This window comes from Erinaceus europaeus, chromosome 11 (assembly GCF_950295315.1).
Source record: "Erinaceus europaeus chromosome 11, mEriEur2.1, whole genome shotgun sequence".
Taxonomy (NCBI): domain Eukaryota; kingdom Metazoa; phylum Chordata; class Mammalia; order Eulipotyphla; family Erinaceidae; genus Erinaceus; species Erinaceus europaeus.
In genome coordinates, this window is record NC_080172.1 from 2,862,603 (window position 1) to 2,875,832 (window position 13,230).

A 13,230-nucleotide genomic window follows, 5' to 3' on the forward strand; every position below is an offset into this window, starting at 1 on the left:
ACTTTAAAATAATGAGTAGCAGATCTTCCTTGTGAGGCTCTGGGGCCCCTGTGCACGGCGTCATTGCCGTTTGTGGTGATTCCTCTACAGCCTGGCAATGTCTCCCTCTTGGCTAGGTAACGTCACAGACTTTAGGGTACAGACAGCACGTTGCCAAACCATGGAGTGGCTGTTTCCGCTGAGAAGTTGATCTTGGTGGTTTAGAATTCCCTGCTAGGAAGACCGGATTAGAGATTTTCTCCAAACTGGTGTGGGTCCTACAGGTGGCCACCATGTGGCAGCACAGAAGGAAAAAAAAAAAACAAAAAAAAAAAACAGGAGATGCCAGCACTTTCCCGGAAAGAAAGGCAACTCGCCCTAGGCAGGGAGGTTTTACGTGGGCCTGCTCAGAGTCACTCGCTCCAGCTAGGAATTTAATCTTGGCATCAGCATTTCTCACATCCTGGAGCTTCCAAGTAAGTTCACGTAACTGCTTTTGGACTTGGATTTTTCTGCGTTAGATTTTGGATGGAATCTAGATATAAAAATGAGAAAAGTAGTACTAAGCACAAGAACCCATGCAAAGATCCGGCTTCCAGCCGCCAGCTCTTCACCTGCAGGGGGTGTCGGGGGTGTTGCTTCACAAGTGGTGAAGCAGGTCTGCAGGTGTCTCTCTTTCTCTCTCCCTCTCTATCTCACCCCATCTCTCTCAATTTCTCTCTCTCCTGTCCGATAAAATGGAATAATTGGCTGCCGAGAGCAGTGGACTCCTAGTGCTGGCAATAACCCTGGAGACAAGAAAAAAAAAGAAGAAGAAGAAAAGTGAAATGTTAGTCATTGGTTTAATAATCATAATCATAGTGTCACCCTGTTGTAAATAAGAGGATCATCAACAGAAAGAAGAAAAAAGCACAAGGGCATATTTAGAATAATTTCCTTCAGTTTATTCCCCCCACAACCCAAAAGTTGAATGGGAGAGAGAAAGAGAGACACCTGCAGTTCTACGTGATCCTCTGTGATGCTCCCCTCACCACCACCATCGCAAGTGGGGACTGGGGGCTTTCGCCAGGAACGCTTAACCCGCTGCTCTGCCGCTGGACCCGCAGGGCCTGGGGGCTCAACCCAGGTCTCGCGCATAGCACGTGTGCACTCAGCCTAGTGCCCTGCCACCACCACAGTGTCGGTTCAAAGTCTCTAGGTTCCGTAAATGAAATGAGTGCTCTCGTCTAGACAGTTTCCTTTCACATAATCTCATATGTTCAATGTGCAAAAAGAATCTCTAGGGAGTCGGGCGGTAGCGCAGCGGGTTAAGCGCAGGTGGTGCAAGGCGCAAAGACTGGCCTAAGGATCCCGGTTCGAGGCCCCGGCTCCCCACCTGCAGGGGAGTCGCTTCAGAGGCGGTGAAGCAGGTCTGCAGGTGTCTGTCTTTCTCTCCCCCTCTCTGTCTTCCCCTCCTCTCTCCATTTCTCTCTGTCCTACCCAACAACAATGACACTAATAACAATAATAACTATAACAATAAAACAACAAAGGTAACAAAAGGGAATAAATAAATAAATAAATATTGAAAAATAATAAAATAAAATTTATATTAAAAAAAAAATCTCTAGAGAAAGCCAGAGAGGCTAGGACAGCTCAGCTGGTGGATCTTTGGTGCAACTATAAACAAGGCCGTGAGTTTGAGCCTGGGCATCCCACAGGACACTGCACAGAGAATACGAGGTGGGGGGACACTGCACAGAGAATACGAGGTGGGGGGACACTGCACAGAGAATACGAGGTGGGGGACATTGCACAGAGAATACGAGGTGGGGGCACTGCACAGAGAATACGAGGTGGGGGCACTGCACAGAGAATACGAGGTGGGGGACATTGCACAGAGAATACGAGGTGGGGGGGACACTGCACAGAGAATACGAGGTGGGGGGGACACTGCACAGAGAATACGAGGTGGGGGGCACTGCACAGAGAATACGAGGTGGGGGACACTGCACAGAGAATACGAGGTGGGGGGACACTGCACAGAGAATACGAGGTGGGGGGCACTGCACAGAGAATACGAGGTGGGGGACACTGCACAGAGAATACGAGGTGGGGGGACACTGCACAGAGAATACGAGGTGGGGGGGACACTGCACAGAGAATACGAGGTGGGGGGCACTGCACAGAGAATACGAGGTGGGGGGACACTGCACAGAGAATACGAGGTGGGGGGCACTGCACAGAGAATACGAGGTGGGGGACACTGCACAGAGAATACGAGGTGGGGGGACACTGCACAGAGAATACGAGGTGGGGGGGACACTGCACAGAGAATACGAGGTGGGGGGCACTGCACAGAGAATACGAGGTGGGGGGGACACTGCACAGAGAATACGAGGTGGGGGGGACACTGCACAGAGAATACGAGGTGGGGGGGACACTGCACAGAGAATACGAGGTGGGGGGACACTGCACAGAGAATACGAGGTGGGGGACACTGCACAGAGAATACGAGGTGGGGGGGCACTGCACAGAGAATACGAGGTGGGGGACACTGCACAGAGAATACGAGGTGGGGGGCACTGCACAGAGAATACGAGGTGGGGGGACACTGCACAGAGAATACGAGGTGGGGGACACTGCACAGAGAATACGAGGTGGGGGGCACTGCACAGAGAATACGAGGTGGGGGGCACTGCACAGAGAATACGAGGTGGGGGGCACTGCACAGAGAATACGAGGTGGGGGGCACTGCACAGAGAATACGAGGTGGGGGGACACTACACAGAGAATACGAGGTGGGGGACACTGCACAGAGAATACGAGGTGGGGGGCACTGCACAGAGAATACGAGGTGGGGGGACACTGCACAGAGAATACGAGGTGGGGGGGACACTACACAGAGAATACGAGGTGGGGGGACACTGCACAGAGAATACGAGGTGGGGGGCACTGCACAGAGAATACGAGGTGGGGGGACACTACACAGAGAATACGAGGTGGGGGGACACTGCACAGAGAATACGAGGTGGGGGGACACTACACAGAGAATACGAGGTGGGGGGGCACTGCACAGAGAATACGAGGTGGGGGGCACTGCACAGAGAATACGAGGTGGGGGACACTGCACAGAGAATACGAGGTGGGGGGACACTGCACAGAGAATACGAGGTGGGGGGACACTACACAGAGAATACGAGGTGGGGGGGCACTGCACAGAGAATACGAGGTGGGGGACACTGCACAGAGAATACGAGGTGGGGGGACACTGCACAGAGAATACGAGGTGGGGGGACACTGCACAGAGAATACGAGGTGGGGGGACACTGCACAGAGAATACGAGGTGGGGGGCACTGCACAGAGAATACGAGGTGGGGGGGCACTGCACAGAGAATACGAGGTGGGGGCACTGCACAGAGAATACGAGGTGGGGGGACACTGCACAGAGAATACGAGGTGGGGGGACACTGCACAGAGAATACGAGGTGGGGGGACACTGCACAGAGAATACGAGGTGGGGGGACACTGCACAGAGAATACGAGGTGGGGGACACTGCACAGAGAATACGAGGTGGGGGCACTGCACAGAGAATACGAGGTGGGGGGGACACTGCACAGAGAATACGAGGTGGGGGGCACTGCACAGAGAATACGAGGTGGGGGGCACTGCACAGAGAATACGAGGTGGGGGGCACTGCACAGAGAATACGAGGTGGGGGGGCACTGCACAGAGAATACGAGGTGGGGGGGACACTACACAGAGAATACGAGGTGGGGGGACATTGCACAGAGAATACGAGGTGGGGGGGACACTACACAGAGAATACGAGGTGGGGGCACTGCACAGAGAATACGAGGTGGGGGGCACTGCACAGAGAATACGAGGTGGGGGGGACACTGCACAGAGAATACGAGGTGGGGGGACACTACACAGAGAATACGAGGTGGGGGGCACTGCACAGAGAATACGAGGTGGGGGGGCACTGCACAGAGAATACGAGGTGGGGGGGACACTACACAGAGAATACGAGGTGGGGGGACATTGCACAGAGAATACGAGGTGGGGGGGACACTACACAGAGAATACGAGGTGGGGGCACTGCACAGAGAATACGAGGTGGGGGACACTGCACAGAGAATACGAGGTGGGGACACTGCACAGAGAATACGAGGTGGGGGGCACTGCACAGAGAATACGAGGTGGGGGGACACTGCACAGAGAATACGAGGTGGGGGGACACTGCACAGAGAATACGAGGTGGGGGGGACACTACACAGAGAATACGAGGTGGGGGCACTGCACAGAGAATACGAGGTGGGGGGCACTGCACAGAGAATACGAGGTGGGGGGACACTACACAGAGAATACGAGGTGGGGGGACACTGCACAGAGAATACGAGGTGGGGACACTGCACAGAGAATACGAGGTGGGGGGACACTGCACAGAGAATACGAGGTGGGGGGACACTGCACAGAGAATACGAGGTGGGGGGACACTGCACAGAGAATACGAGGTGGGGGGACACTGCACAGAGAATACGAGGTGGGGGACACTGCACAGAGAATACGAGGTGGGGGCACTGCACAGAGAATACGAGGTGGGGGGGACACTGCACAGAGAATACGAGGTGGGGGGCACTGCACAGAGAATACGAGGTGGGGGGCACTGCACAGAGAATACGAGGTGGGGGGCACTGCACAGAGAATACGAGGTGGGGGGGCACTGCACAGAGAATACGAGGTGGGGGGGACACTACACAGAGAATACGAGGTGGGGGGACATTGCACAGAGAATACGAGGTGGGGGGGACACTACACAGAGAATACGAGGTGGGGGCACTGCACAGAGAATACGAGGTGGGGGGCACTGCACAGAGAATACGAGGTGGGGGGGACACTGCACAGAGAATACGAGGTGGGGGGACACTACACAGAGAATACGAGGTGGGGGGCACTGCACAGAGAATACGAGGTGGGGGGGCACTGCACAGAGAATACGAGGTGGGGGGGACACTACACAGAGAATACGAGGTGGGGGGACATTGCACAGAGAATACGAGGTGGGGGGGACACTACACAGAGAATACGAGGTGGGGGCACTGCACAGAGAATACGAGGTGGGGGACACTGCACAGAGAATACGAGGTGGGGACACTGCACAGAGAATACGAGGTGGGGGGCACTGCACAGAGAATACGAGGTGGGGGGACACTGCACAGAGAATACGAGGTGGGGGGACACTGCACAGAGAATACGAGGTGGGGGACACTGCACAGAGAATACGAGGTGGGGGACACTGCACAGAGAATACGAGGTGGGGACACTGCACAGAGAATACGAGGTGGGGGGCACTGCACAGAGAATACGAGGTGGGGGGACACTGCACAGAGAATACGAGGTGGGGGGACACTGCACAGAGAATACGAGGTGGGGGACACTGCACAGAGAATACGAGGTGGGGGGCACTGCACAGAGAATACGAGGTGGGGGGACACTGCACAGAGAATACGAGGTGGGGGACACTGCACAGAGAATACGAGGTGGGGGGACACTGCACAGAGAATACGAGGTGGGGGACACTACACAGAGAATACGAGGTGGGGGACACTGCACAGAGAATACGAGGTGGGGGGCACTGCACAGAGAATACGAGGTGGGGGGCACTGCACAGAGAATACGAGGTGGGGGGGCACTGCACAGAGAATACGAGGTGGGGGGGACACTACACAGAGAATACGAGGTGGGGGGACATTGCACAGAGAATACGAGGTGGGGGGGACACTACACAGAGAATACGAGGTGGGGGACACTGCACAGAGAATACGAGGTGGGGGACACTGCACAGAGAATACGAGGTGGGGGGACACTGCACAGAGAATACGAGGTGGGGGACACTGCACAGAGAATACGAGGTGGGGGACACTGCACAGAGAATACGAGGTGGGGGACACTGCACAGAGAATACGAGGTGGGGGGCACTGCACAGAGAATACGAGGTGGGGGGACACTGCACAGAGAATACGAGGTGGGGGACACTGCACAGAGAATACGAGGTGGGGGGACACTGCACAGAGAATACGAGGTGGGGGACACTGCACAGAGAATACGAGGTGGGGGGACACTACACAGAGAATACGAGGTGGGGGGGGACACTGCACAGAGAATACGAGGTGGGGGCACTGCACAGAGAATACGAGGTGGGGGGACACTGCACAGAGAATACGAGGTGGGGGGGACACTGCACAGAGAATACGAGGTGGGGGGACACTGCACAGAGAATACGAGGTGGGGGACACTGCACAGAGAATACGAGGTGGGGGGGACACTGCACAGAGAATACGAGGTGGGGGGACACTGCACAGAGAATACGAGGTGGGGGACACTGCACAGAGAATACGAGGTGGGGGGACACTGCACAGAGAATACGAGGTGGGGGGACACTGCACAGAGAATACGAGGTGGGGGACACTGCACAGAGAATACGAGGTGGGGGGGACACTGCACAGAGAATACGAGGTGGGGGGACACTGCACAGAGAATACGAGGTGGGGGACACTGCACAGAGAATACGAGGTGGGGGACACTGCACAGAGAATACGAGGTGGGGGGGGCACTACACAGAGAATACGAGGTGGGGGGACACTGCACAGAGAATACGAGGTGGGGGGACACTGCACAGAGAATACGAGGTGGGGGGCACTGCACAGAGAATACGAGGTGGGGGGCACTGCACAGAGAATACGAGGTGGGGGGACACTGCACAGAGAATACGAGGTGGGGGGCACTGCACAGAGAATACGAGGTGGGGGGGACACTGCACAGAGAATACGAGGTGGGGGGCACTGCACAGAGAATACGAGGTGGGGGGGACACTGCACAGAGAATACGAGGTGGGGGGCACTGCACAGAGAATACGAGGTGGGGGGGACACTGCACAGAGAATACGAGGTGGGGGACACTGCACAGAGAATACGAGGTGGGGGGCACTGCACAGAGAATACGAGGTGGGGGGGACACTACACAGAGAATACGAGGTGGGGGGACACTGCACAGAGAATACGAGGTGGGGGACACTGCACAGAGAATACGAGGTGGGGGGGACACTGCACAGAGAATACGAGGTGGGGGACACTGCACAGAGAATACGAGGTGGGGGGACACTGCACAGAGAATACGAGGTGGGGGGACACTGCACAGAGAATACGAAGTGGGGGGCACTGCACAGAGAATACGAGGTGGGGGGACACTGCACAGAGAATACGAAGTGGGGGGCACTGCACAAATGATGGAGCTGTGCTGGGGGCTGTCTCTGCCTCTACCTTTTTTCTCTCTCTTTAAAAAAAAGAAGAAGGAGAGGAAGAGGAAGGAGGAGAAGGAAGAGGAAGGAGAAGGAGGAAGAGGAAGGAGGAGGAGGGAGGAGAAGGGGGGAGGAGGAAGGAGGAGAAAGGAGGGAGGAGGAGAATAAGGAGGAGGAGGAGAAGGGGAAGGGGAAGGGGAAGAAGAAGAAGAAGAAGAAGAAGAAGAAGAAGAAGAAGAAGAAGAAGAAGAAGAAGAAGAAGAAGAAGAAGTGGAAGAAGAAGAAAGAAGGAGGGGAAAGTTGCTTCCGGGAAGGTTGCCAGTGGTGGCCTCTCATCCAGGAAGCCTTGATGCTACCTTAGAAAAGGAAAAAGTTGCTTCAGGGAAGTCCGCTTTGCATCACGGCAGCATCTGGAAGCTAGTGGCTAAAAAAGAGTTAAGATAGAAAGCAGAACAAATTGTTGACTAATCAGGAACCTAAAGGCAAGAATATTGCAGATGAGATTTGGGGTCTCCATTTTGGAAATAGCTAGTAGGTCTATTCCAAGGGGCCCATGACTTTACTAGCTTTTGCCTGAATCTGACAGCTAATATGCAGGTGGACCCAAGTTTTTCTTTTTATTATTTTTTTAATTTCTTTATGGGGGATTAATGTTTTACATTTGACAGTAAATACAATAGTTTGTACATGCATAACATTTCCCAGTTTTCCACATAACCATACAACCCCCACTAGGTCCTCTGTCACCTTTTTTGGACCTGTATTCTCACTACCCACCCACCCACTCACCCCTGAGTCTTTTACTTTGGTGCAATACGCCAATTCCAGTTCAGGACCCCAGTTATTAAAACCACATTTTTAAATGTCAGCAAATCATGTAGAAATTAGACAGAATCTACATAACAAACGGGGTAAATCTATATAGTAAACTAAACCTATAGAATAAATTCGATCTACATAATACATTAAAATCTAGAGTAAATTCAGTTCAAAGTGACATTCTATTGACTGCACTAAGTTATATAGTATTTGTCATTTTCTCCTCTACCTTCCTGCAGTGTCATATCGCTAATATTTTCTTAGGTCTGATTGTATCCCCGGCAATCTCTCCTGTGTAATATACCTACTGCACTGCATCCCCAAGAGACAGGAAATTGAGTCCTTCTCTCGGATTTAATCCTGTGTGAACAAAGACTTCGTGGGGGCCTCATCTTTCTTCTTCCCTCCTTCCTTTCAGACCAATCCACTCTACCTGGCTAAGCTGATTTTCCAGATGCCACAGAACAAGTCCACTAAATTCATGGACACGGTGATTTTCACACTGTACAATTATGCTTCCAACCAACGTGAAGAATATCTTCTCCTCAAACTCTTTAAAGCAGCCCTGGAGGAAGAGATACAGTATGTATTCGCAGAGCTGGGCCAAAGCACCAGTGAGTCGAGCCTATTGTTAAGGGGGCTGCCTCTCGCTCACTAAGATGACGGGAAATGATTTGTGTGACGCACTCAGACACCTGACACTGAATTTCTTGAGAAGTTTCTCCATCATTCTAAGTATAGTCTTATAAGATCACAGGTACAGCTTTTATCTACTGGTGCTTCCTTTTCTAAGGTCAAATTAGCATTTTATTTTGCAGACATCTAGTAGCCACAGAACAGAAACCTTTCAAAGTCAGTGAGAAGATTTGACATAATGGAAGTTGAGTAACAGAGGTATAGACAGATAAAAGATAAGAATATCCATTAAATAGTCTTTCCTTCTTATTGGGACTTAACCTGATTTTGCTTACTTATTTTCTTTGCTTATGTTTTTTTTTCTTTTTATTATCTTCATTTGTTTATTGGACAGAGATAGCGAGAAATTGAGAGGGAAGAGGTAGAGAGAGAGAGAGAGAGAGGGAGAGAGACAGAGAGACACCTACAGCCCTGCTTCACCACTTGTGAAGCTTTCCCCATGCAGGCGGGCATTGGGGACTCGAACCTGGGTCCTTGCACGTTGTAACATGTACACTCAACCAGGTGTGCCACCACCCAGCCCCTGCTTACGTTTCTAAAAATCTGAAAGTAGACACAGTGTATGGGGTCATAATAATGCCTTTAGCCAACTAAGTGGACCTCAACCCTTCTCTCCTGTCCAAGTACTAACCAGGCCCGACCCTGCTTAGCTTCTGAGATCGGGCGTGTTCAGGGTGGTGTGCCCATAGCCCCTCCACTCTTTAGTAGTATCCTGTGGGTTTCCAAAACATTTGAGTCAGCTACCTCCACCCTAGGGCTGAGAAATGGCACTCACGCGAAATTGTAACACTAACACTGCAGTGATCTGAGAGTACCACTAAGCGACGTGGAAAATTTGTCCCAAGTAACTCAGTGGAGATATAAGTGTTTTATGGCAGAGAAGGCAGCTTATGATCCCAAACCTGCTGGCCTGTGTGCGGTGTCTCCATGAAGTAGACTCGAGGGGAGATGAGACGGTGTGGGTAGAAATAGCAGGGGCCAAGGTACAGGAAAACAGGAGGGTGTGCGCTAGGTGTGACTTTCATCTCCTGAGTATCACCAGGGGGGTGAAGCTCTAAAGTCAGTGTGAGCCAAACCACGAGAGAGCCTGGTGCTGAAGCTCTTTTAACTTCCTGGGGATCGTTGATGAGGTTTTTTTTAAGCAGAATATTGGCATGGCCACATTGGACTTGGGAGAGACTGGTCTGCTGTGCATGAGAAATATTTGTCTGTCCATGCAGGTCAGACAAATGCAGGGGGTGGGAGTGTCCACAAGAAGAAAAGACTTTAGACTTTAGCACACTGAGTTTGAGCTATAAATATAGAACATGCGGGTGAAAAAAATCACCCTTCAGAAAACTGGAACTTCATGAATAACTCTCAGGAAAAAGATGTCAGTCAGCTTCAGAAAGTTGAGCCAAAGAGAGTCACGGAAACTGTGTGGATGAGTCAGCGTGGGTTGTTTAGAAAGAAGTGGAGAAGAAAACAGATGGAAAATGGAAAGAGGAACAAGCCCAGGAAGCAAATGGAAGGAGAAGGCAGGATGAGATAAGAATCGTGGTGTTGAGGCTACAGGAAAGAGGTGTCAAGCCAGAGGGGAGGGTCAGAGGTCTCAAGGGGAGGAGAGGGCAGAGCCCTAGGACTGAGCGAGAGCTACCACCACGCCCCCCCACCCCCACCCCCACCGTGTTGCAGTAAACGCCAGTGGGATTTGAAGAAAAAGAAAGTGATTTGGGGAATTTGGTGACTGGAGGGAGCTCTACAGTATTTATCTTGATCTGTCCTGCACGCATGCCTTCAAAATTGAAAATAGAATAAATTATTTTTATACCCTTTTAATTTCTCAAAAAAGAGTGGTCCAGGAGGTGGCACAGTGGATGAAACACTGGACTCTGAAGCATGAGGACCCGAGTTCAATCCCCGGCAGCCCATGTACCAGAGTGATGTCTGGTTCTTTCTCTCTCCTATCTTTCTCATAAAAAAATAATTTTAAAAAAATTCTCCAAAAGAAAGCATTCACTCAAAAAAAAAAAAAAAAAAAAGAAAGCATTCACTCTCTCCCTTGAAATACCTTTTTTTAAAAAAAAAGATTTTATTTATTCAGGAAAAAGATCGGAGGAGAAAGATCCAGACATCACTCTGTGCATGTGCTACCACGGATTGAACTTGGGTCCTCATGCTATGCTAGAGAGTCCAATGCTTTATCCACTGTGCCACCTCCTGGACCACTCCCTCCCTTGGAAATTTGACCATCTTTGATTTGCATGGAGAAAAACAGAGCTCCACAAAGCCGTGACCTGCCAAGGAGACTGTGCACAGCTTACAGCTCTCCAAAGAGACAAACCACTGTGTCTTGGTCTGAATTTATTTTTAGATCCAAGGTGGACCAGGTACAGGATATAGTCACCGGAAACCCTACCGTTATCAAGATGGTGGTCAGCTTCAACAGAGGAGCCCGTGGACAGAACACGCTGCGCCAGCTCCTGGCTCCAGTTGTGAAAGAGATCATTGAAGACACAGCCTTGATCATCAACACCAGCCCTGTGGATGTGTACAAGGCCTGGGTGAACCAGCTGGAAACACAGACTGGAGAGGCCAGGTAAGAAGGCCAGGAAGGTGCTGGGGTCCCATCATGTTTGATGATCACTTTCACACAGATATTTATCCACTTTTTTTTTTAAAAAAAACTTTTATCTTTATTTATTTATTGACTAGAGACAGCCAGAAGTCAAGAGGGAAGGGGGTAGTAGAGAGGGAGAGAGACAGAGAGACCCCTACAGCCCTGCTTCACCACTCGTGATGCTTTCCCCTATAGGTGGGGACCGGGGGCTCGAACCCAGGTCCTTGCTGTAACATGTGAGCTCAACCAGGTATGCCACCACCTGGCTCCTTTTTTTTTACCTTCAAGGTTATCTCTGGGGCTGAGGGCTAGCATAACAAATCCACTGCTCGTGGTGGCCATTTTTTTCTATTTTATTGGACAGGACAGAGAGAAGTTGAGAGAGGTGAGGGAGATACAGAGGGAGAGAGAGAGACCTGCAGACCTGCTTCACCACTTGTGAAGCATCTCCCCCCACACAGGTGGGAAGCTGAGGGCTTGAACCCCGGTCCTTGTGTGGGTCTTTGCTGTCTGTGTTATGTGTGCCTAACCTGCCTCACTGTCACCCAGCGCCCCCCCCCCCATAGGTGCTTATACATACACTTCTTTTTAAAGATCTCTTTACCCTTTTTTAAATCTTTATTTTATTTATTACTGGATAAAGAGAAACTGAGAGAGGAGAGGGAAAGAGACAGAGAGACATCTGCAGCCCTGCTTTACCACTTGTGAAGCTTTTCCCCTACAGGTGGGGACTGGGGTCTTGAACCCGGGTCCTTGTGCACTGTAATGTGTTTGCTTAACCAGGTGCACCACCGTGCCTGGCCCCTATATATCCACCCTTTAACTTGGATAAACTCTGCTAAGAGAGCAGATGTTCTTGTACAAAGTAAGGTTTCAGTCCAAGATCTTACCCCTCTCCGACATACCCATCCATGCAGACCACAATCTTGGACTCCTGCTCATCTTCTGCCTTTTTAAAGATGTTATTGGTTATTAATAGTTTGTTACAAAACTGTAAGTTTACTATGTCTAGCTCCACACCACAGGCACCATCAAAGTTCTGTATCCCAACTCTCCCACTTTCTTTTTCTTTTTAATGTTTTATTTATTTTATTTTTGAGAGAGATGCAGAGAGAGACCAGAGCACTGCTCAGCTCTGGCTTATCGTGGTGTGGGGAATTGAACCTGGGACTTTGGAGCCTCAGGCTTGAGAATCTATTTGCATCACCATGATGCTGTCTCCCACACTCACCTTCTTGTATGGCATTTTCGGATTTTATGACCAGAGCGTGACCAAAACCACATCTTCTCCCTCTTTCTTTCTTTTGACTTTTGCTTTCAACTCTTCTGTTAATTTAGTGCAAGCTTACATATTTAATCATTACCAGAAGAAAGCAGAATATGCACTTTCACACACATGAGCATATGAAATAGAATATTGGAAATCAATGTTTTGTGCAATCTCGGAAATACAGTGGATATCAAATATCAAACTATAGCTGACACTTCTGGGGCACTGAGAGAAAATGAAAAGAGGCATGTATACAAATGCCAGACCTTTGACTGAGGGATGTCAGTCAAAAACCTATGCTTGGGCCAAGTGGTGGTGCACCTGGTTAAGTGCTCATGCTACAGTGCACAGAGATTCAGGCTCAAGCCCCTGGTCCCCACCTGCAGGAGCAAAGCTTCATGAGTGGTGAGGTAGGGCTGCAGGTGTCTCTCTGTCTCTCTCCCTCTCTATCTCCCCCTCCCCTCTCAATTTCTCTCTGTCTCTATTCAAAAATAAGTAAATAAATATGCATCTTTCCCTCAATTTTGTCTCCCCATTTCCAAAACCACATTTTCTTTAGGTCTCTCCTGATTATATAAATATCCTG

At 50.7% G+C, this 13,230-nt stretch overlaps 1 protein-coding gene across 1 annotated transcript in view; it reads left to right on the forward strand.

The window, feature by feature from the left end:
• IQGAP2 (IQ motif containing GTPase activating protein 2) overlaps positions 1-13,230 on the forward strand; it is a 162,097-nt gene that overhangs the window by 103,854 nt on the left and 45,013 nt on the right. Inside the window, exons 21-22 of the mRNA XM_007518536.3 lie at positions 8,498-8,661; positions 11,129-11,353. Of these exons, the coding sequence (XP_007518598.2) occupies positions 8,498-8,661; positions 11,129-11,353 (389 nt within the window). The remainder of the gene's footprint in view (positions 1-8,497; positions 8,662-11,128; positions 11,354-13,230) is intronic.